Source organism: Tympanuchus pallidicinctus, unplaced genomic scaffold (assembly GCF_026119805.1).
Source record: "Tympanuchus pallidicinctus isolate F22 unplaced genomic scaffold, pur_lepc_1.0 scaffold3, whole genome shotgun sequence".
Classification (NCBI taxonomy): Eukaryota; Metazoa; Chordata; class Aves; order Galliformes; family Phasianidae; genus Tympanuchus; species Tympanuchus pallidicinctus.
In genome coordinates, this window is record NW_026294747.1 from 44,693,735 (window position 1) to 44,718,782 (window position 25,048).

Consider the following 25,048-nt stretch of genomic DNA (forward strand, 5'->3'; position numbering starts at 1 on the left):
AAAGAGACAATAGGCACTTCGTACATCTTCATGGAACCTGAGCTGGATGGCTTGCCAGGACTGTGGCCCTCCTCTGCAGTCTAGTGTGTGAGAAGCCAAGAAGCCGACAGGCTTAAGAAAAGGCCAGGTTTCATTAGCACAGTTCTTCTAACTTCTTGCAGAACAGCTTTTCTACAGTGAGCTGGAATAGGTTCAAGACTGTGAAGAAATTGTTGCTGTTTCCTCAGCGGAGTTGTCACAAAGCCTGCATTTGTGGCCTACTTTGATATCAAGAGGTGCTATAGGCTTTCTTCTGCAATGCTAGTTTTCTTAATTTGTGATATGTGTCTCACATGCATCCTGCCTCCTTGCATTCAAGGTTCAAGCTTTTGTTCTCAGGATACATACTCATCTGTACACACATTCAAATCTTGATCTTAGCTTTAGCGCTTTTGAGGCAGATACAATTACTGTTTCTTATACTGGAAGCATTTGGAGGGCTGTGGCAAAGTAGTTTCCAGTGAGCTTTGCGCTTTAGTCTTTGATAACATTATTTTTTTTACCCTATTTCTACAGCTAGACTGCAGAAGAGTGCCTGTGTTTCTGTCATGTGTGAGATAGATATGGGCATACCTTCTGTATCACAGAGATCTTACTTGCCATATTCTGAGAGGCATACTTTTGAAGAATTGGTGGAGTACACAGTGAACTGTGGCATGTCACGGTCCTGAATAGAAGAGAAGCCACAGATTTTAATAGTGCTTAATAAGATTATTAATAAGTTTCCTTAATTTTAAAGTGACTTAGTAAATTCTGTATTCCAGCAACCTTGACCTAAATTACTTACCCATTTTTGCGTGTGGAGATTTACTTCGTTTTTTTAATCACTTAGATGGTAATTAAAGTGAAAAAAAGAGAATGTCGTTAGAATAATTTTGGTTCACTTTGCATTTTTGTTCTGAATGTAGTAAAGAAGATAATATTGTAACTTTCTGAGATTAGATTGAAACTCACTGACCAAGAATCCTGAGACAAGTATTGGCTTGAAATTGTGTGTAGAGTTGTATTGATGCCATATCCTGTATATGGATGTGCTTTTGGGAGGTATGCTAAGGCTAGGTAATATTGCAGAAAAACAAATATATTCCATAAAATGAAGTATTCCAATACTTAGTTTTGTTTTACATAAAGACATGTCAACTTTGGATGTTTCTTTTAGACCTTCAAAAAGTACGTGATGCATTTCACAGCTTGAGAAAAATATTAATTGATATTTGAATTAATAATATATTCAATTACAGTTGGAGTAGTATCTCTGTATACTTTAGTCACATCTAGTATTTTGTGCATGTTTGACTATCAAAGAAAAATTTTGAATGGGAACTTTATCTCTTAGGCTTCTTTGTAATTAAAATCAACATTTTCGGTGTGATTTATATAGTAATTGTACCCTGATTTCACTCTGTACTATTTAATTTGTTCTCTGGACATTCATTAGGCTCTGTAGTAAAGAGCCTTTATGTAGGAAAGAGCAGAAATTAACTTCTTTTTTTTTTTTTTTTTTTTTTTTTAATGAGATGGAAGCATGCCCTTTTTTGAAAACTTCCAGCCTAGTTGTAAAACAATTATTATTAATAGTAGTAGTAGTAGTACTACCATTATTATTGTTGGATGAGTAATACTAAAGTAAGTTATTCATTTCTTAGGAACAATTAGAAAAAGAGAAGCAGCAAAACGAAGGAAGATCTGCAAATATTAATGATAAAATATTTGAAAAGAAGCGTAAGTTTATTAATGTGCATGTTGTTTGTACGTATTTTACTCTTACTTTTACATAGGTAGGAGAAAAGGAGGCAGAGAGGAGATGATATTTATGTTAATACCAGAACGTTAGAAAAACTAAAGTTTTTTCTACATTCTTTTAAAGATATTTATGAAAATTTATGAAAATGGGCCTACTTATGCTAGAAGGGAAAGCTTTTGAGTTTATTAATGAAACATCTGACAGCTTTCATTTCTCTGATATCTTTCATTTTAGGATGTAATTTAAAAGCCTGTTAGTGATATCAGTAGAACTGGATTAAACATTATTTCTGCACACTACTGTACTTGTAATATGCTGTGGACCTTTTTTTGTATTTCAAGTAAAGCTATTTAACACAGAGGAATATTAATACTAGGCTTTTTATTTATTTATTTATTTATTTATTAGGAAGAGATAGTAAAGCATCATCAATGTTGGCAAAAAGTATGACTCTTTCTTCTTCTGGGAGCTCTTCTGGTACTTCAACAGGTGAGGATTCTTTAAAAATCCTCCTAGAAAGGGATTAAAACCCAACTGTCATTTTTGTGGGTCAGGAAAATAATCGAATGGAATGTATTTACTGCCTTTTAGTTTTATTTTATTCTTTGGTCTGTAATAGACAACATAATGCTTACTTACTGTTATTAAGGTATTTGAATCAGTTTCTTCAGCTAACATAGGTTGATAGAGTATGTTATTAAAAGGTGTTATTTACTGAGTAAATGCAATGATTTCTGCACTAAAATTGTTTATTACTTATAATTTTAGGCAAAGAAGACAAAAAATCCAAGCTGGTTCGAAGCCAGTCTTTCAGTACTCAAGCACTGCATCCAAAATACAGCAACATAGACAAGTGTTCTAAGTATCTTTTTTATATTAATTGCTTAACTGATAGAAAGCTGTTAAGAAATACATGCACCTGAATCTCTGGTATTCAGTGTGTTCTGCTCACTGTATTGTGACCTAAATTTTCAGCTCTCTGTTTAATTGGGTAAAGTATACAATTTTGAATTGAGGGAGAAAATAGCATCCTAAGGCATACTACAAATTCTTCAGAATTCATTTTAAGTTAATGTATACCATATCATATATGAATTTGTTTTCAGTATTAATTTTTTTTATCTAAATTGTTTAGGAAATGTCAGCATAACTTTCTCATTTAATTTTTTACAGGTAAACTTAGAAATAAATTCAAATATTACCAAACAGCAGGATGGAAAATTATAATATCGAGAAGAGTAATTACGAATTTTCTTTTGTTTGTTTTTTAAGTAAAAGCTCTGCTACAGGATATACATCTTCACTATCAGGAATGGGGAAGGGTTGTATGTTATCCTTTAGTGGTAAGTAGGCTATTGTGTTATATATACGTTCATTTTTTGTGAGGTTGTTCAGTATGTGGGTACCATCAAACAGAAATTATATTCCTAAACAACATAAAACAATAGGTACCCACATGATTGAGCAGATAAATTTTAGTCTAGTTGGTCTATTTTTTTAATTTATTTTTCATTACTTCCTATTATTTAAAGTTATAGTTAGAAAGAATAAAATTAAACATGAAGTTGGCATTTCCTGATTGGCATTTTAGTTAAAGTAAGAAAGCTGATTTTGCAATTTGTCTCTGCCTGTCTTACGTGAAAAAAAAGACATATGTACAACCTCTAATGAATTAATTGAGAGAGACCACTGTCAATGCCTTTAAGCTCTCTCTGCTTTTGAAGAGTTTGGATGATTAGTTTAGATTAGAGATGAGAATAAGATTAATTGTTTTCAGGAGGAACTTTTTTCCATTCACTACCAGTAGACATTAGATAATTAACTGATTTTTCATAAAATTACTTAAGAAGTTAAGTGGAAACTATTCACGTACAGCAAGTTAATCTTTTGGATTATTCCTATAGGAAATATCCCACTACTGCTATAGTGAAAACAGCTGATTCTGCTCATTCTCTGGTTGCTATTTTTTTGTTTGTTTGTTTTCAGACAAAATCCTTTGTCTAAACTTCAACTCTATTTCAGATGATTCATTTCGGACTCGTTCCACTGGTAACAGTGGGAATGCTACCTTCTCTTCCAGTTCCTCACTCATAGCTTCTCGCAACTCATTTAACTCAGCTGACCAAAAGAGCAATGGAAATAAAGAGAGCCAATCCCGAAAGATGAGCATGTAAGTGGTAGACAAGAGGTCTGATTAAACTTATGGATAACAACTTCAATGGGGACTCTGAAGAGCGCTGTAAAATAAAGCCTATATTTATGATTTTTCAGGGTTTTCAAATGCAAAAATAACGGGATAGAAATGTGATGCATGCAATTAGAAGTACTTTTAAGATTGCTTTACCTTCCCTTTTTAATTAGTATTATCCGTCATTTGCTTTGCATGTGTCCACTTTCAGCTGGTAAAGTATGGGGCAGGTGAAAAGGGACAAAGTGAAGGATAATGCATTTGGTTTGTGATAATTACAGTCACTGTGATTTAGCTGCTTGTAGTTGGAGAAATAGAATGCATGTATTTAATTTTTCCTTTTCCTTCTTCTTGTCCGTTTATATGTGTTTATGTATTACTATCTAAGCGTTAAATGATGAATTTTTAAGAATTATAATGAACTGGTAATGCTAGTTGTTACTAAGGGTACCTTTTTTGCCTTATGTTAACCATTTAGATTTAAAAAAAAACAAAATATGTATCCTAGGCATCTCTCTCAGGATGGTTGTCTGTAAACATCAGCCTAAACAGTTCAACATTTTGCAAGATTAAAATGAAAAGTAAATTTGTTTGCTCCTGTAATAGAAGTGCAACAATTTTCTTAGAAAATCTCTGGGTACTTACTCAATCAAATCTCTGTAGAATGTAGTAGCTAGCTTTTTTTCAGATTCCTTTTTCAAAATCGCTTGTAGTTTTGAATTACTGTCATTGGACTAGCTATAATTTTGGACTCAAACTGAGATTATTCTTTGCTAAGTGTTTGCTTTGCCAAAGCACAGTGGAGAAAGTGTAGGAGCCAGATACATAAAGAGAAGTTATTTGGGACTAGTAGATTTGAGTATAACAGAAAATACAACTAGTGGAAAAGGAAGGGCCTTAAAAGTAGAAGAAGGATAGAAGTAGAAGGGTAGAAGAGACTGAGAATGAAAGGAGTGTCCAGAATTTGAGACTATGACTTGCTGGGCAAAGATAATGGAGCTGAGATATGGAGGCTACATTAGACAGGGAAGAGGAAAGACCTGATTTTCCAAGTGTCAGTGGGAAACAATAGTGATATCACACTTTCTGGTGACTTAAGGAATGTGTAGATATGGTAGTGAAGGACATGGTTAGTGGATGTTGTGGTAATGGTTTGATAGTTGTTCTTGATGATCTTAGAGGACATTTCTAGCCTTAAGTATTCTATGATTATAAGAAATAAGCGTCTGTATGTACTCATATTTTTTCAGTTCAATGTTTTCCTTAAAAAAACACAAGTCAAAACAATACTCCTAACTTTACTCACAGATGTGAACTTAAAAAATTGCAAGGTAGTAAAATAAAACCCTCAAAAGTTTAAAAAATGTCAAAAATGTTCATCTACTTGTATGCATTACATTGTGATGCTTTCTCAACTGAAATTTTATCATCTTAAATGTACAAGAAAAAGCTTGCAGTCACCAAATATTTCTAAAACTGTGTTTTCTTTGTAGAAAAAGTTGAAAAGTGAGTAGTAAATAAAAATGAGCACTGCATGTTGAGGATATGTTGCTTTCACAGCAAAAGTATCTTCAGAAGATGCCAAGTCAAATTGCTCTCTATCCCCATCCTTGGCAAAGCTTAATGAACTCTCTGAAATACTTCCCACAGTACTTGCTTTTCATAGGTCATCAGTAGGTGGTCACTTATTTCAAAGTTTTTTTTCTATCTGTAACTTGACATAAAAACTGATATATTTTGTTTGAATAAAAAGGGAAAGAAAAAAAAGGCCAATGGAGAGCAGCCGATTCCTTTGAATTAAGACAGGAAACTGAAAAATAGGATACCTGGCTTCCAGTCTCAGTGTGCTATACTCACATGAATACCTTAACAGACTATTTGAAAGTTGGTATCTCATTAAGCACAATGATCTAATGCTTTCTTTGGTTCAGAAAGTCTCAAAAATGCTTAGTGTCAGAGAGCAAGAGGATATACCAGGGAAAGAAAAACGTTTTTAGAGAAAGAAGAGAGGGCTTAGGACGACCTACATTTAGTTCTGAACATGAGTTTTAATTTCTATGTTCTTATGGGAAAATGCATCTCTCAAGTTAGCATAGTGTCTGTTGCACTGTAGAGTCCGTTTCTCTTTTGTAATCTGGTTGAGAAATTAATTGTTTCCATTAAAAAAAATTGGGACAGTTCTACAAGGAAATAATAAAAAGTGCAAATTCAGGAGTGGTTAATGGTAAATCATAGGATCGCTCAAGTTGGAAAAGACCTGAAAGATCATTGAGTCCAACTACAACCTAATCATACTACCCTAACTCTAACATCCCACTAAATCATGTCCCTGAGCACCACATCCAAACGATTTTTAAACACATCCAGGGATGGTGACTCAACCACTTCCCTGGGGAGCTTATTACAGTGCTTAACAACCCTTTCTGTAAAGAAGTTTTTCCTGATATCCAACCTGAATTTACCTTGGTGCAATCTGAGGCCATTTCCCTTCATCCTGTCACCAGTGAGAAGAGACCAACTACTTTCTTACTTTCAGGTATAAAGGTAAGCACCTCTCAGGTACTGGAAGAGAGCAATAAGGTCTCCCCTCAGCCTGCTTTTCCCCAGACTGAACAGCCCCAGTTCCTTCAGTCTCTCCTCATAGGCCATATTCTCCAAGCCCTTCACAAGCTTTGTTGCCCTTCTTTGGACCTGCTCCATCACCCCAATGTCCTTTCTGTACTGAACTGCCCAAAACTGAACGCCGTACTCAAGGTGACGCCTCACCAATGCCAAGTCAGGGACAGGATTGCTTCCCTAGTTCTGCTCACCACTCCATTCCTGGTACAAGCCAGGATGCCATTGGCCTTCTTGGCCACCTGGGCACACTGCTGGTTCATATTCAGCTGACTGTCCATCAATACACCCTTTCCATCAGGCAGATTTCCAGCCACTCTTCCCCAAGCCTGTAGGGTTGCCTGGGTTTGTTGTGATCAAAATGCAGGACTCAACACTTGGCCCTATTGAAACTCATATAGTTAACCTTGGCCCATCGATCCAGTCTGTCCAGGTCCCTCTGTAGGCAGATCAACACTTGCAAATGCATCCTTGTGACCTTCTTGACCACAGATATGTTTAGGTGTACTTCTTTCTATATTTCTTTTGATCAGAAAAACAATTCTGGAGTTTTGCTTAGGAAAAGTTTTTCTGAAATATGTATAACCTCAAGAACAAAAAAAAAAAAAAAAAAAAACCAACCCAAAAAATAACCAGAAGAGTCTGCTTCAATGTTTTCTAAGTTAAATGAAGAAATAAATGAATATCAAAATATATATTCTATTGAAAGAAATAACTCTTACTGTGAGAACAATAAGACAGTTATGTAAGAATTTCAATTGAAGGCGTGCTTGTAAATGAGCGTCATCTCATCTATACACTTATTAAAGTAGAAAACTTGTGTGAAAATAATTGAGCATATATTTATACTGTATCATGATGTAAATTTACGCATGTCCTCTTTAAATATTGCACTGATTATCTTATTCTGACAAGTCCTAATTTTTTAGTTTATTGTCTCTGCTGAATGAATAAGGGACTTTGTAATATGTGTGTTTTTTTGCTTAATTACTTGTGTCTGTAAAGAATGGAAGAACAGGCAACATTCTATTGTTTAATAATTAAATACTAACAAACAGAAGTAGTGATTCTTAGTTAAAAGGATGTGTATTTGGGCAAAATGTTGTTTTTCATTTTTTCCATAGAACTATTCTAATAGATATCTGCAAAGGTTCACTTCTGACAAGTGTACTTGTAGTGTTGAAGAATTTCTCGTTTCCTGTATTTCACATGTTAATACTGTTTAGGAACTTTTCAAAATGCAAAGTTAATTTGGTGCAGAATTGAGGTCTTTACTTTCCATATTACTTCTACTTCAGAGAATTGTATGCAGATTAATATGTTCCCTCTTCTTTGAAAATAGTATAATTGGAAGAAAAAAAAAATAATAAGGCCTGCTCTAGTGTTCACAGGCAGGTAGCAGGAAAATGGCCATTAGATTTGGTGTTGTTTGCCAGACCTTTAGTAATACGCAGGCAACAGAAAATGAAAGAATTATGCTGAAGGACATACCTGTACACAATAGTGGTGTATCCACAGAAGAGATGAGTGCCTGATTTTAAGCACCTTATGGAATAGAAAGAGTCATAAAGAACATTGGTTGAGTATTTTATCCCACAGGAGACCTTATGTAAGCCAATTTGCAATCACGATGTACTGATTTCACTTTCTGTTAAGGAGTGTCCAGTTAGAGCACAAGTCATTTTGGAGCAGAAATTGAGAAGATTTGCAAGCACCAAGGTCCATGAAGAATTCTAATCTCTTGTTGTTGTACTGCTTTGCTTTACTGTTTTCTTTCAAATATTTTCATTGATGAATGAGAACTGATGTTCTGCTTGAAATTGTAATACTGTTACAGGACTGATTTCAATATACATTTGGTAAAAGCTGGTATTTTTCAGTACTTTATAGATTTACCAATAAAGATATCCAGCTTTATAAGTATCATTTTGCATCTTGTCTATAGACATGCAGTAAGTCTTTGGATTTTATTAATCTTCCAATTAAAACAGTGGAAATTAACTTCAAGAATGAGAAGTATGGATTTTCCATCCTTTAAAAGGTGGGAGTAGATTTATTATTGCATTGAAATAAATTGCTTAATGATAAACTAATATCAGTATTTTATTAGATTTCTACAACTCATCTGTAAGACATCCACAGTGGTGCATAACAATTTTAAGCATAAATATCCTTAAGTGATGTCTTTCACACAGTCATAATTGCTTCAGGAAGTTGAGCATATGATTACATAGTTCTTCCACTGATTGGTTATAATAAAATACATAGTAACATGTATTGCTTTACTTTATAATATAGCAACAACTTATTGTGTTTTTTCTTTTGCTTGAAGAAAAAACAGAAAGTCAAACTCCTAGATCTTCTGACGGGTTAAGAAGAGAATGGGTGACTGCTGGAAGCAGAAATTTCAAGTGATAGCGCTGGAGCAGCACATGGGACTGTAATGCCTGGGGTGACCAAACGCATCTTGCAGTGTTAAGACCTTTTAACGTTTAAACAAAATCCCAAGTTGTAAAATAAGTGATGTAATGGTTGCAGACTTCTAATGTTGTAGTGAAATGTAATGAAATGCAATTTCAGCTATGTGCTTTTCACTGCTGCAGCTAAAGAGAGGATTTTGATTTCTTCAGTTATGCCTTTGTAGTTCAAATTCTTGGATTTAGAACACACATATCCATTACTTAATCAGATCAATTCACAATTTTATTAATTCTTAACATCCATATTTTATTCAAGAAATAGAAGGAATTGTCATGAATATGAAAAAGCAATCCTGCATCTTAAAGATCTTTCAAACCTAATTTAAGATCAAAATCCAGACCCATTGATCAGTTTTATATAGATAAAACACAAACTTCAGTAGCATTGTACTGTGATTTTGAAGGTAAAGTTTTTTACACGTACAAAGTAAAGTTCATAGAAATTCTGTGTAAGTTTCGTAGCAGTCTAAAAGGAGATGTCTCCAGATGATATTTAAAAAAAGTTTTATTTCATAAGTTTTGTTGTATAAATACTTGCTTTAATTTTTAGTATTTCAAATTGTATTTTCACTTGAATAATTTATAATGATGAATCTAGTTTTTAATTAGCTGTTATTGCAAGCAATCATGCTTCAGTGATGTCATCTGCATTAATGCTAATGTTTCTATCAAAATATGTCTGTGGAAAAACATTCAATTCTATTTTAAAAAGTTCTATTTACGTTAATACTTGAGAGAGAGCGTATGAAGCTATTGTCAGCTTCTCTATTTCAAAATGGAAGCAACATAAATATATTAATATAAGAAATAACTGCTTTTTTAACTCTGTTGGTGTATGATAAAGATGATCCAATTTGTGAATGCATATGCGTGTGTGGTTACTTTTTATAATGTAACAATATGAATGATGAGTTTATTCAAAATAAAACTAGGACAATGCTGTACATGCATGTTCTTGAAATAAATATTTTTTCTCAGGGCATCTTTTATAACTAAAATAAAAGCATTTACCTATGGAAAATATTTATTTAACATAGTAATAATGCTAGATTTATGCTGTCCTGGGTGAAGTGCAAGACGCTTTATTTAGCAGTGTTTTATTATCTAAATACTTCAGCCTCTTAGTCCACAGTTGGATTTAAGTGTTTTCTCTTTTTCTGGTCATAAACGTGGTTTGGATTCTGTGGAAAAACTCAAGTTTCAGTTTGTGCTGCAGCTTGATGTAGGCTCCTGCTAATCAGATTCCTTTAAAAGCTGCCTCAGGTATGGTGATGTTTTTGACATTCGGTGATGCAGATGTGCTGGCTCTTCTCAGGTTTGGCTTCTGTTTCCCTGATGCAAACAGACACTTTCCCAGGGCTTGTTGCCTCAACAGCTGTGATCCTTGGGCACCAGAGACTGCTCAGTGTTCTCAGTTTGTCTTCTGATAACAAACAAATCAGCAGTACTCAGCTGTAGAACAGGGGCTGTAACTGTTTGGCACTCATATACCTTTATTAAACACATCAGAACAGTTAGTGACTTCCTAGATTTGAACCCAAGCTATTTCTCCCCTCTATAAGTATATGTATAAGTATATATATATAAGTACAATAGATGACAGTCTTTGTCTGTCATCTATTTCTTGTTACTGTCATTTGTCTGTCATTTTTTAACAACTTTATTTAATTCTCCACTCAATAACCCTACCACATATTAAAATCCCACTGTGTAGTATTTCAATGCTCTTTTAAGACTTTTTTTTGGACTATGTTTCTTCCTTATATAGTACTCCTGGTGTCCTGTGAATCCTTCCATCAGCCCTTCCAGTGTTACTTCAGTTGCATGTCACCAGTACTTCCCAGTCTGCAGCATTGTTTTACCTGCAGCTCACAACACCAGCACGGCTCAGCTGTGTAGTGATGACTATAGCAGCATTCATTCTGCTAATTGTTCTGAGGCAGGAAGCAGTGATTCATATTTCTGGGTACATACATCCCGCTGTGTGCAGTTAGATTAGATATGCCTTATTAGTGCAATCAGGTACCAGGGTCTCCTCCGCAGTTCCTTTTGTGAGTGGCTCACAGTAATGTCTGAGTTACTGTAAATGGACAACTAATTGTTTCTGAGTTTTTATTTTTAGAGCTGTTTGCCAGCTTTACCCCGCTTTTACCCTGTCATCTGCACCAAACTCTTTTGTACCGATTTGGACAGCTTTTTTTGGGAAATACGTAAGCTTAGGTCATTTAGTTACATAGTTAGGAGTAGCTTTTTTTTTGCATTGTTTCAAAGTTATACATAGGACTCCATTAAAATTTACTAAATATTCATGATCTGGCTGCTCTTTCTGTAAATGCTCTGTTGGAGTCACTGCACTACTTGAGTAAGGTGATTTGCAATGGTTTTCAGAAATATTTGATCCTGAAATCCAAAAGGTGTTTCCAAGCTATGTGAACAGTTTTATTCCAGTTTTGTGAAGGTATGTTTTTTCCTACCAAAGTCTGTCTTCATTTAAGTGTAGAGTGCCACATCCTCATTCTCTCTAATATCTAGACGATAATACACACAGAAATTCTGCTTTTAGGAGAGATTCAGATTAGTGTTATGAATACCTGAATAATATTGGGAATTATTTTGTCTTTTGGAGAAAGAATATTTTAAAAGCAGGCACATCATGAAGTAATTTGAAACGTTTTGGAAGAAGTCAGTCTCCTGGACAATGCAGACTTCATGATAGACGATTTCTATAGAAATAAAGATCTCTGTACAGGGGCTGTAAATCCTTTTTAAGAAGCAAGCTTGTTCCTGCTTCTGTTGTTATAAGTGGCAAAAAATGGCTGACACCAATGTAAGGCTCTTACGCTTCAGTACAACAGAAGATAGCACTAAGAAATATCAAGCTGCAGTGCTTGGGAATGATCTTTCTGAATACCTTGGCATATGAATCTTTGATTTTCATTCAGATTTGTCATTAAAATTTTGAATTTTGAAAGTTTAGTTCTGTACGTTTTGTTTGTTTCTCTCTAATGTGCCTGATAGCTTTTGCAAGAAATACTTTTGTCATTTTATATCCTCATGCATTGATCTTGTCACGTAGACATTGAAATATTACTAGGATGACCTACTTCTAGGTGGAGAGACAAAACAGGTTTTTCACGTTTTCATACTTTGCCTTTTATTCTAATGTAAATAATAGTTTAAAGAAAATAAAAATAAAGCCTCTTACGTATCACAATAAAAACCATTACTTTTATTCACATTTCTGTTGGATCAACTACCCTGCCAATGAAAAGTAAAGTTTTAAAAGTTTCTTCAAAAATCATAAAAAGAAATGGTCGGTCCACTTTAATGACAGGAGGTGCTGAGAATGCAATTATTTCAGACCCAGTAGCTGCTGCAGCCTCAGTTCCTTTTTCATCCACTTCAATGACTGCCTTTTGGACAACCTGAAATGCAGTGCAGAGATAAAATAGATGACAGAAATAAATGGAAACATGAAGAATAAATTTCAAAATGCCAGGGATTCAATTGAAATTGGCCTCTCCTGAGGGTTACAACAAGTAGGTCTGCAATCTAGCACTGTGTGTTACTGGTACTACATATGCTGTCTTCTTCAGAAACAGGAGTCAGCGTGGCCATCATGACTGCGATAATTAGGGTTCAGATCGTTACACTTTTCCACAATCCTGAGGCTTTACTTCTAGATCTTGTTCTTGAAGCTGGTGGCGTGAAACAACTGATGCATTTGTACAGTGCTCCTCTTTGATACTGTACAAAATTTTCACAAAAGTGGGAGGCGTGATTTCATTTCTTGCAAATTCTTAATTGCTGGCTGTGAATTGTCATCCACAGTTGATTTTGTGAGAGGTTAGGCAAATGCACCAGTCTTGTATTTCTCCTGTGTATTTCTAATTCTCATAGTTGTTAGCACAGAGTAAATATGGACAAACCTGAACTATGGTCTTGGATTGGTCTTAGGACTGCAGACAGAGCCCAGCAGGATCCGATTCTTTTCCCTTTTCTTTCTTTCAGCCTGCATGCACCTCTGAGAACTTCTCCTTTATTTGGGTCTGTATTGGTGACCTAGGCAACTTGTGCGTTCCTAACTCCCAGATTCAAGGAATTATTGATGTCCAGGAATTCTAGGAATGATTTATGTCAAGGTAGTTGAAAGGCTTCGCTAGTGTCAAGCTCTCTGCTAACTATCCTTAATGAAGATAGCTAGTATGACTGGCACTTTGTAGGTGATGCATATATTGCTTGTAATATCAGCAAGTACTCTTCAAGCAAGATCACTTCATGGTAACACAAAGTGAACTGATGAAAACAACAAGGAATAGTTATAGATCAAAAGGGAAGGAGAAAAGTGCTGCAAATTGCCATTGCAATTCACAAATGTTAAATAGTTTATTAGAAACTGAACATCACTGCAATTTTATTCATTGGATGTTTATTTTTTCTGTGATCAGTTTTCTCAGAAAGGTGAGTCTTTTTTGTTGTTGCAGTTGTTTTTTAAGACATGGCCAGCACAGTTTTGAAAAACTGTATTTGTTGTTTTAGAGCTTTTGGGACTTAAACTTACCTGTTTACAGTATTGATCTTTATAAATTACAGTGTATGAAGCAGTCCATTTGGTACACGTTGGAATACAATTGTGTTGTGATGATGCTTTCAGGTTCTGTTTCTCTATGACAAGCTGTATACTTCTATAGAGGGATGCATGCTGTATAGGATGTGCAGATTCCACATGCGTGTCAGGTGAGGTTCTTTCCTAATAGTGGGTCTGTATGACATAGTACATGGACCCTCTGTTACTACAATCCAAATAGCAAATAATTTTAGTAGGCTTACCTGGGAGACTGTTATGTACTTTTGATCTGTGAGATGACTAAGATCTGCTGTACGTGCAAAGAGATTTTTAATTCCAAGAGCATAAAGCCATTTCTTCATTTTATATTTTTGTTCTAATTTGAACTTTGGAAAGGAAATGTCCATATTTCTGTTTAAAAAAAGAAAAAAAAAAAAACTTCAGATATATAGTAAGTTATTGCTGAAAGATGTGGAATTAAGCTTTACACAAACAGTAAAAACAAGAGGCAAAGGTTAAAGATTCTCAGCTGGAATTTAGGCTGCCAGAATATCTTTTTTACTTTGTTGAATGTCAAAGTTGCTAGAAATCATTTTCTTCTCAGTATTTATACACTTTCATGAGCACTTCTAGTGCCCTAATGCTGGAGTGACACTTTCAGTTATTGACCACTGGAGAGGCCTGTCACTTCAGGAGTTACATTTAATAGAAGTAATTTGTTTTTACATTTTCATACTCAAATTTATCCATTACTCTTTTCATTGATAAGTAAAGTTCCATAAATGTACACATTTTTATATATGTTTCATAAATATTAATACAGACATTTATTATGCAAATTGCCTGGCTGTGCAGAATTTCAAGAGAGAAGGCGTATGGCAAAATTTGGCAATGCCCTCAGAGGCGTTTCTAACTGAGATGACCAATAGACTTATCACCTCAGAACTGAAGCTTTTTCAGAACAGATAATCATTGTTCTGCTTTTTTGTTTTGCTACAGTGGAAATAAAAAACACGAGGGCTGAATGTGTGTTAAAGCAGTACCTGCTCTTCATGTTTGCAAGCCAGGATTCCACAAGCTCCATTGTCAAATGGTCTTCAAGTGAAACATAATCTTCCCCCTTTTCTGGGATGACAATTAGCATGTAGGCTTTGCCTTTGTAGGGTAGTTTTATCACATTGCACCTTAAATTCTCATCATACATTGAATTTACTTTATCTGACTTGAACATCATCGGTACTTGCACACTTCTATATTTGTTTATGTGGAAAGTTTCAATTTCTGTGAATTTTGAATTAAATGGATATAGCCACTTTCCTGGAGAAAGAAAAATGGAATAATTATTCAAACTGGTTCAACAAAATTTTCAGAAGCCTTTTAAAAAAATGTAGAATCCTTTCTGCAGCAAGTTAAAGTGGGTGTCATTTGTGTCTGGGACAACTGGATGATAACTGCAGTATACTTAGTGGATGTTCTTCAAAATTTTTACAGCAGGAAAATGCACCAAATAAACCGCTTCAGTTGTAGGGAAAGGAGGGAAATATTATTCTATGATGGTTTAGTTGTCAGTCAAATTCAGAACCCATCTGTGTTCAGAACCAGCAAGTTCAGAATGCCATCTGAGCATCTGTCTTTTATTAACATGCCATCTTTTCTGAAAATTTCTACCAGCTGTTCAACATCCTGTTTTTAAGTAATTATAAGATCTCTTCAATGGGAATTCAGCAGTGCATTGTCTAAGAAGGTGCTTTGGAATGTGACCTCTTTTAGGCAATTGATTCTGATTTCCGCACTCTCACTCAAACTGTATCACAGCCATTTATCTCTTTTCTCTGGTTTTCTGCAAGGGAAAGTAAACTGAGCATTGGATAAACTGCAATCTTTTGAATCTAAGAGAATAAATAGATTTATGGCTGCAAGGTAATTTAATTTGTTCTCATACATGTTTACTCTAGTGGGGTTTCCACTTTCCTGAGTGCCTTGGACTGCAGCAGGCTTAAGCATGGGTTCTCTGCTCAGCATTCCTCTCTTCTCTTTTGCTGTCTAGCTCTTCAGCATTGCTTTTACCTAACCTGGTACCTCTGGCATTCATACTGCTGTTTGCAGTCAAATGTGGGCCTCTGTCACCATCAGGGAGCCCTTTGTCTCTGGTTTCTCTCAGGGAAAAAGGTTCTTGATTGGAATAGAGAAGCAATTTCTGTTCTCATTAACTTGTGCACTATGGAAAGTCAGACAATTGTTTTTTATGCCCAGTACTTTATATTTAACAAGCTGTTATGATTAGGATTTCATTTCAGTGGTGAGTAAAAAATTAAAACTTAATCATGAAGAAGGACTGTGCATGGAATTGATACAGGGCCTTTCGTTCTTTATGACTCTTTGTTGTGTGGAAGAAAACATAGAAGAATAGTTGTTCCCTATCATGAAAAACAATTTCCTGTTAAATAAACTTATTAGAAGATAGTAAATCTATTTAGAGATGTAGGCAGAGCAGGAAATGTTAATTAATTTAAGCTTCCCCTGATGTTGGTAAAGTCAGAGTTCTGTTCATTCTAATAAATAGCAGTTTTCCAGAATGAAAACAATAGTTACCTTTAAAAAAAATGTAGTCCAAAAGTAGCAGTTTAGAATGTCTGTCAACTTCTTCAAAAAGCTCTGATATTTTTCCTTTGGTCCTTTGTTTAATGTTTTGATTTATAACAAACTTCGCTTGTGTGATATTTTGAAAGTTTACACGCAGGAATTCCATATCAAAGTACTGCTTAGATAAGTTGAGGAAATCTTCCCTGACTACAAAGTCCTTTTGGATAAAAGAAAGAATACCTTGCACAAAGAGAAGTTCTTCATTCATTGAGATGTTATCTTTCAGTTGCTTAAACAGTGCTGGTAAATAATGGCGATCTCTATGCTCCAAAGGATGAAGGTTTAGAGCTTTTGCTACTTGTCTGTGTGTTTCCCCTTCAGCTGCCAGCAAATATGTAGCCATGAGGGTTGATACAGAAAGGGGAGAGATAATTATATTGTTATCAAGTTTCATTGCAATTTTTCGGTAGAGATTAAATCCAAAATTTGCTGTCTTTTCAGTGAAATTGTGAAGAGTAAGCTCTTCAAAACTTTCCTCTTGCAAAGGCTCAGAGTAATTTTTATGTTGATTCCATTCTTCAGAAATACTGAGGTTTTTATTTTTTCCTGAGAAATTCAGCCTCTTGTCCTTCTTTGGAGATTTAGGTTTGATGTCAGCCTTGCTGATTTCAAAACAGATTTCACATAAAAGAAGTAGATAAATTCCAATTTTCATGTTGGTATCCAATAATGAGCTTTTTTCTTTTTTTTTCTCCTTTTTCTTTCTTCCCCCTAGTAAAAAAGAATGGGGAAAAAAGAGAGCAACTTAGTGATTTTTTAGTTTATTTGATTCACAACACAAAGGTCATGGATGTAGAAAGGTGATATTTCTAAATATTCAGTGCATATACTGTAAACCTAATATGTTCCTATCTGAAGGATCAAATTTAGACCTGTGGAAGAGAGAAATTTCTAAATTTAGTAAAAGAATTCAGACAGAATGCTATGATCTGCTATTGGCAGTTCAATTTGGAAGTATTTCACTGATTTTCCCATGTAATTTCTAATTCCTTTAGAAACTGATGTCATCTGGGAGTACAAGCTCTCCAGGCAACAAATGTCAGAAATGGCATTTTCTCTGAATGGTTCTGACAAAGACTAAGGGTGATCTACTGAGAAGATGAGACCTGTAACTTCCTGTTCTTCATTGCCACTGACAAGTGACTTGTAATCTCCTTTTACGTATGGGTCTTAATCATGGTTGCCATTCTTATGAGATCCATCTATTGATAGTGACCTGAGAGTTACCATTCCATTGCTCATTCATTTGTTACCTCAGGTGTTTTATATCAGTGGCATGCTACATCAACAAGATTCAACTCCTTAGGAAAAAGAAAACCAAAAACAAACAAACAAACAAAACAACAACAACAAAAACCAAACCAAAACAAAAAAACATCTGAGAAACATAAAAACCATCTGATCTGATAAAAGCCAATTCAGAAAACATGTCCTTAATAGTTGGATGTTGTTATCACAGAATCACAGAATCACAGAATTGTAGGGGTTGGAAGGGACCTCCAGAGATCATCGAGTCCAACCCCCCTGCCAAAGCAGGTTCCCTACAGCAGGTCGCACAGGTAGGCATCCAGGCAGGTCTTGAACATCTCCAGAGAAGGAGACTCCACCACCTCCCTGGGCAGCCTGTTCCAGTGCTCCGTCACCTCACTGTAAAGAAGTTCTTGCGCACATTTGTGCAGAACTTCCTATGCTGCAGTTTCCGGCCGTTTCCCTTTGTCCTGTCTCCAGTTATAGTGTTATATTAAAACAGACACTTAAATCATGTTACAGCCACTAGGTTTTGTTCCAGAAGTGGTGAATTCGAAGAACCAATCAGAAAAATACTTTTGTAAATTTTAAACATTTTTTAAATTACTTGGAGCATTCTGGAATTCCACACTGCTCACCTTTGCAAACTTTGAAAATCAGACTTCTGCCCTTTAACTTATGCCTTGTTTTTCCAGGAGAAATTTTAGAAGGATATATTTGTAGTATTTGTCTAGTAATGTAGAAAACTAAAATCAGGCAAAAAAATATCTTTAAAAGAGAGAAGATATTAAGCCAAACTCATCAGAGTAAATCAGGATTAACTCCACTGACATATAAATTGCACAAAGCAGCTCTAAGGTGAGACACAATCTGAGCATATGGTACTTTTACCCAGTCATTCATCTAACCATGTACAAAAAATGGTCTCGAAATAGGTATCCATTGTTCAGTAGGGAACTAAGCAGTAATAATGGTCAAGATGAGCTGTCTTTCACATGTATGAAACAAAACAAAGATCCTGATGATACTGCAACACGAGCAGCTCTTTGTCAAATACATTATTTGAGGGACACTATTATTGAAAGATTATTATCCTAAAAAAAAAGTGGGTTGAGTACTTTTTTACTTTCTTGTGTTCTTTGGTTCGTTCGTTAGTTCGTTTGTTTGGGCTAAAAATGAGAGTATAGATTTTAGTGGTATCTGTAATCATAACTCTTGCTGGTCAGCTCTTCCTTGATACATCATGGAGAGCTAGACTTCAGATACACTCTTAACAAGAATTAAAAAGCTTCTATCTAGTTCCTTTACAGCATCACTAAATCACTTGTGGCTTTGTATACAAGCAATAGGTTAAGTACTTCTGTAACTTTGGAGTGTATTGATGTGGCCGTGGGGAAGCAGGAACAAATTATGCAAGAAATTTTTTGCCAATGAATATGATTGGCACTCCACTGCCAAAAGCATCAGAAACATCAAAATTCTGTGAAAGCCCAAATAAATATTGTTAAGACATTCTAGGCTTTTTGTGCAATACACAGGGCAGCACTCAAAGTAATGTGGCTACAGTGTTCAACTCCCTGGTGATAACCTCCCAGTATGTGGCTATATCAGGAAGGCCAACCTCTATCTCACCAAGAGAACAAGGCTGAAGCCTAAACCTCAATGTCATGTAGAGGAAGGTGCCATAGCTGCTAACGTACTGCTGACAGCTCAGTAGGTACAGTTATTTCTAGTAGATCAGCATGAAATTTCGTGTTACTGCTTATAGTCACGAAGCCCTAGAAGGATTATGAAGCTCAGAACTGGAAATACAATGTCATTACGAGGAATAATTGCATTTCATAATTTCAATTCACTTCTCTTCCGATACAGGTTGCTTATTGTTCCATTCAGATCAATCTCCTGATCACTTGACATAGGATTCCCTGTTGTTTTATGCTTCATTGTCCAGCAAATACTGGAGCAGGTTCGTCAGTGCTGCCTCCTGCCTGAAAGTACCATGTTTCAGTGTCAAATAGCATGAGGGCGAAACAGCTGTTCAGTGGTTACAAATTTATAGATGTTGTAATTCTGAGCAAATTTAACAGAGGTTCTCTCATCACCAAACAAAATGTTTGGAGAGATCTGGACATATTTTCCAGAAAAGCTTCAGGCAAACTTTAGTATCAAACATGCAAATATGCTTTTCAAGCATGAAATTCATCATTCATCATTCATCTTTCCATTAAAGTGATATGCAAATTTAGCTCCCATAAAGTGGCATTGAATTACTCTTTATGGAAAAAAGAGTATGAATGGAGGTGAATTTTACCATTGCAGACTGAACAGAGTGTATAAGACCATTAAGCCTGCACAGAATCCATGTGTTACAGTGGCATGATAATAGATAAAAGAGATAGAATCATAGAATTAACAAGGTTGGAAAGACCTCTAAGGTCATCTAGTCCAAATACCAACCCATGAACCCCTCAGTGCAACCTTCACCCTTTTCTTGATCACCTCCAGGGACAGTGACTCTACCACCTCACTGAGCAGCCTGTACCAATATCTTGGCTCTCTTTCTGTGAAGAAATTTTTCCTAAAGTCCAACCCGAGAGGAAAATATTGATTCTAGGGCCCATCATTAAAGCAATTCAACAATCTAGAAACACATGGCAGCTATTAACTATGGCTGTTTAAAGTTCTATAATAGTCATTGTACAATTTGTGATTTAGCATATGGGAAAGCTGGTTTTATTTGATTGCCATTTATTCAGAGTTCAACTGAAATTCACAGTTGCCTGATTCAGGCTGTGGGAGTTAATCCCAGAAAGGTACGTTGATGTGAGTACAGGGACATTTGGGTGCCAAGTCACAGGGTGTTTTTGGCAGCCAGGTGGTATGCTATTTTTCTTGGAGATAATAGGTCACGTTCTGTACTTGATGTGACACAGATGGGCTGTAATGACTTAATGGGGAGGCAGTGAGATCTCTGAATTTTGTGCCTTCTCTTGAGTGCATGGCAGTCAGGGAACACTAAAATATGCAGCTTACTGTGGCTGTGAATATTTTTTCTTTCTTTTTCTTTCCTATTAACTCTTGCTTTATCTTCAGTGAGATGCGAATCATGAATGCTTTCATGCTTGTTTAATTTGTGTTTGAGGTAATCTCTAAAAGTCAAATGAAAACCCAAGTCTCAGCTTTATGTAGGAAAGGGTTTACCTTGAGTTCATCTCCTGCTTTGGCAAAAGGTGCACCAGCTGCTTCTTCAGATTTGGGACACTTACTCTCCCTGACCAATCATAATGCAAAGCTGTTAAGAGCTCTTAAATTGCCAAGCACTTCTATTCATTGTGTAGTCACATTCTTCTGTGGGAGTTTACATAGGCGTAAGGTACTTCTCCTGCCTCAATGCGATGGCAACAAAAAGGACCTCTCTGGACCTGAAAGCATGTGAAGCTTCCTCAGGGAAACAATCCTTCACCAAAAGGGTAACCCTGGATGCTGCAAGATCTGACACAATGACTGGAAAACATATCTTCTGGTAGTATTCCATCACAGAGGGCAGTGAGGCACTGGCACAGGCTGTCCAGTGAAGCTGTGGATGCCACCCATCCCTGGAAGCATTCAGGGCCAGGTTGGATGGGTGCAACCAGCCCATGGTGGGGGGCTGGAAATGGGAAGGCTTTCAGATCCCTTCCAATCCAACCTATTCTACGATTCTGTGATTTTCTCCTGATTCGTGATTTTCTTCTGTGAACAGTGCAATTTCTGTGCAACACCTGACAGCGCTGGCCTTGACAGATGCCACTGCTGTATCTTGTTCTGAAAGGACTGCTTGATACTTGGCTCAGAAAGGCCACCAAGTCTTCCCAGGGAGATGGGGAAACCAAATAGGGAATGCCATGAGTTGCCATCCAGGTTGCTCTGCTGTCCCAGCACAAATGGATTTCAGACTGAGAAGACGGGCAAACCCAGCCCTTGTGTATAGGCATGTCCACAACCATTCAGCACTAAAGGAAAGAATCCTGCTTCCTCATGCATGTAAATGCCCATGTGTTACATACATCACAGGAGTAAGAACCTCAACATTTCACTAAACAGTCATTGAAGTACTGAGATTGCAATAGTGTACCATAAATGTTGCATCAGCTTTGTCATTCAGTAACAGTTAGAAATACAATATGTCCTCTAGGACTAGGAAAAAACAGTTTGGGTAACAATAATGTGATATTTTTGCACGTTATAAGCTTACATTTTTACATTCCTAAAGTAAATTAGAGTTATTAGTGATATTAGTGAATTATTGCTAGTTTTGAGAGCTTCCTTTACAAACGGAGTAGAAATTTAGTTAATAAAAACATGATAGAGAAAAGTTACTTTTTCAGTTTTTTTTTTCTTTTGAAGATGTTATAGTACGAGAAGGAGTAAGAGAAACATCCAATAGATTATAATGCTGATCAAGATCTACAACCATTTGAATCATCCTATTTAGAGAATATATGAGAAATATTATCTGTATATAACATACTTAATAATATTAACATATGTAATAAAATAATCCTCCTCTTTACAATCCTATTCATTCAGATAAACCTCGACTTACCTATTAGGTAGTTTCTCTGTTACTTAATCAACTATGTTTAAAAACCTTGTGAAGGTGACTGTCCCGTATAGAAGATTTTCTACAAATATTTGCTCTTCCAAAGAGTGATCTTCTGGTTTTGCCTGTTATAAATTAACTGCTTGATAAACTCTGAGTGACGTGTTTCCCATAAATGGCATAAAGAGGGAGGGTTATATTCCGGTAAATACGTTATATCTTTCATGGGAAGCAAGTGAGCAGTAAACTCTCTGCATGCTGTCCGTCAGCAGCCCAATGGGATTTGGCCCCAAATGTCCAATGAGAATTGGACTGCCTGTGAGAATTACTTTATAGACAGGACCTAAGCTACTCAGCAGCAGAAGCAGTATCCAACCCTGTTCAAAATGTGCCATTTCATAAAAGGATACATCAGTATTCACTGGGGCTGAGCCAAACAAAAGAAAGGGAGGGAGCAGAGCATTGAGGGGATGTTGCAGCTCCCTAGCCTTCCAATGTGGCCATTTCCTTTAGAGGAGAGGCCAGGGCTTTGCTTCCTTTTTCAAGAGCATACCAGTTATTCAGTAAAGTATTTATGAGTATGCCAAAATTAACTGAGCGGTAAGCACAAAGTGATTTTTCTCTTATAAATGACCAAATGGGGGAATCTAGTATTCATAGAATCAGAGAACTGTAGAATGGCTTGGGTTGCAAGGGACTCCAAGGATCATCATGTTCCAACTCCCCTGCCATAGGCAGGGTCACCAACCTCCAGATCTGGCATTAGACCAGATTGCCCAGGGCCCCATCCAACCTGGCCTTGAACACCTCCAGAGATGAAGCATCCACTGCCTCTCTGGGCAGCCTGTTTTAGCACCTCACCGCTTTCTCTGTGAAGAACTTGCCCCTGACATCCAATCTAAACCTTCCCACTTTGAACTTAAAACCACTCCCCCTTGTATTATCACTGTGTTCCTGCATAAATTCTCTATGAGATACAAGAGTACAGAGTGCTCTTTGAACTTCCAATCTGATCTTGTCTGCACAGATTTGACAAGTTGGTCTTGGAGCTTGAGCAAGTTAATTGGGCAAGGCACAGGTACTCTACTCAGTAACTAACTGCTGTAGTGTAGACATGATCTAAACTCTTCCCTGTTTTGTTCAGTGGCTTAATTCCCAATAAAGTGTAAGCACAGAATTCCTCATGCTCCTAAGTTACTTTTAAAAAACACTCCTAAATGAAATAGAACATTTCATTCTGATTTGGATTGTAGAAAATAAATTTTGGCTGTAAAACTCGACATAACAGAATTTGTTTCCTTTTGTCCATTGAATTGAAACAAATGAACGAAAAACAAACAAACAAAAAACTACCACTGCTTGCAGTTTAGGTGGGAGCTTAGCCAGATAAAAGGATGATATTTTGGAAAGACAATAAAGGAACACAGCACGCAGGATTCAGTGCAAAAAGGAGTTGTGTATTGCTGGTAAACATTATTCACATGATAAAGTTCTTTTAAAATAGCTTTATTTTTAAAAACAATTCTACTACTATGTGTGAAGTACAGACAGTGTTTTAGAAAACACATGAATGAGTAATGAGTTAACATCATTCGGCCCATTGCTTTAGCATCAAGATCTCCACTGTGAATGCCACAGTGACTTTACTACTTCAGTTCTCTGATGCACTGATGTTTTTTTCGCCTCTGTAGTCTATATTTATTTGTGGTTAATTCAGTTGTATTTAAGACTCAAATTTCTTCCCTCTGCATGGAAGAAATTTACATCTGACATGGCCAAAAAAGGGCTGTGTTTCCACAGTGTGGTGATAAGTCTTAGCGTGGCAAAAGACAAGACAAGGAAAAACTGATATGCACAAAACCACACTCAGCTTTTGTTCTTAGCAAAATTAGCGTAGTTATCAGCAATGATAATAGCAACCAAGCCTTCCTAGTCCTTATTCCAGGATCCTGGCATTCACAGTCAACACTGAAAGCCTTGCTTGAATTAAGACTGGAGAATAGCAGTACTGATATCTGATATTCAAAAGCTGAAGTCTTGTCTATAGATGATGTGTTTGTGATGAAGAGATCATAAAGTTTTCAAATCTTTTCACTTCAATATACATAAAAGACATAAATCTTATTTTAAATGGAATTAAAAGGAGACTGCTATGAGAAGTGTTTGCTCTGCACGGAGCTCCGAGAGAGCTGCATTGTTCACTAGTTACTCATGAAGCCATTGCTAGCTTTTCAAGCTGTGTAACACCTTGCTGAGAGTATCTTCCGCACACAACTGGGAGTAGCATATTCCTCCCACAAAGTACTCTTTATATTGTCAGTCATCCCTTGGATTCAACAGAGTTTTTGAGCAGCAGAACAGCACTCAACTTATGGGTAGCAGCCAAACTATACATATTTGAAGAGTGATTTTCTGCAAGAGCATTGACAGCGTATTGCACTGGCAAAATTATACTTTTCTGCAATTCCACTTTTTTGGGTTTTATGACATGACCATCCCTGAGACCAGAACAAACAATAGCAATACACTATCACTCAGTTGCATTTCTACCAGGAGTTTTGTCCAGCACAACACTGCCACAGCACTGAGAAAGGGCAGCTGGCAACTGAGATGTCAGCAGTGGAGCTGAAGACCATCTCCTCTAACTGATAAGTTTCTTGGATGCATATACAGCTCTGTATAACGCACCAATGCTAAGTAGTCTAGGATCTCACAAATGCATTTGGCAAAAACCCCACCTGTCCTGGCTACCTGGACACTGATTTTGCAGAAAAAGTCTCACCTGCTTGTTCTAAATATGCAGGTGATCTCTTTTACAAGTCCTACAAGTCCCTTTCATCGTTTTGCAATACTTCTTGGGGTGCTGGCAATTCCTCTTCTTCAGTGGCTGCTTTATTATATTACTGTTCTCAGTCTGGTTTAGGAAACCTTTGGTTACAGG

General features: G+C 36.3%; 2 protein-coding genes across 8 annotated transcripts in view; one reads left to right on the forward strand and one right to left on the reverse strand.

The window, feature by feature from the left end:
* Positions 1-10,032, forward strand: part of PPP4R4 (protein phosphatase 4 regulatory subunit 4) — a 63,479-nt gene extending 53,447 nt beyond the window's left edge. For 5 of the 7 annotated variants that reach the window (XM_052693627.1, XM_052693629.1, XM_052693628.1 and 2 more), the window contains 6 exons: positions 1,686-1,761; positions 2,192-2,272; positions 2,552-2,645; positions 3,056-3,126; positions 3,806-3,953; positions 8,920-10,032. In XM_052693627.1, coding sequence (XP_052549587.1) covers positions 1,686-1,761; positions 2,192-2,272; positions 2,552-2,645; positions 3,056-3,126; positions 3,806-3,953; positions 8,920-8,944 — 495 coding nt within the window. In that variant the 3' untranslated portion in view covers positions 8,945-10,032. Of the gene's footprint in view, positions 1-1,685; positions 1,762-2,191; positions 2,273-2,551; positions 2,646-3,055; positions 3,127-3,805; positions 3,954-8,919 lie in introns of those variants that run through there. The other 2 variants (XR_008209093.1, XM_052693632.1) reach the window with 2 other exon arrangements.
* A 2,236-nt stretch (positions 10,033-12,268) lies between these two features.
* On the reverse strand, positions 12,269-22,244 carry SERPINA10 (serpin family A member 10). Its single transcript, XM_052693633.1, has 5 exons — positions 22,111-22,244; positions 16,227-16,988; positions 14,678-14,951; positions 13,898-14,045; positions 12,269-12,492 (listed from the first exon to the last, which is right to left on the reverse strand). The coding sequence occupies exons 2-5, from the start codon at positions 16,930-16,932 to the stop codon at positions 12,301-12,303; spliced, it is 1,320 nt and encodes a 439-aa protein (XP_052549593.1). The 5' UTR covers positions 16,933-16,988; positions 22,111-22,244; the 3' UTR covers positions 12,269-12,300.
* Between the last annotated feature and the right edge of the window lie 2,804 nt (positions 22,245-25,048).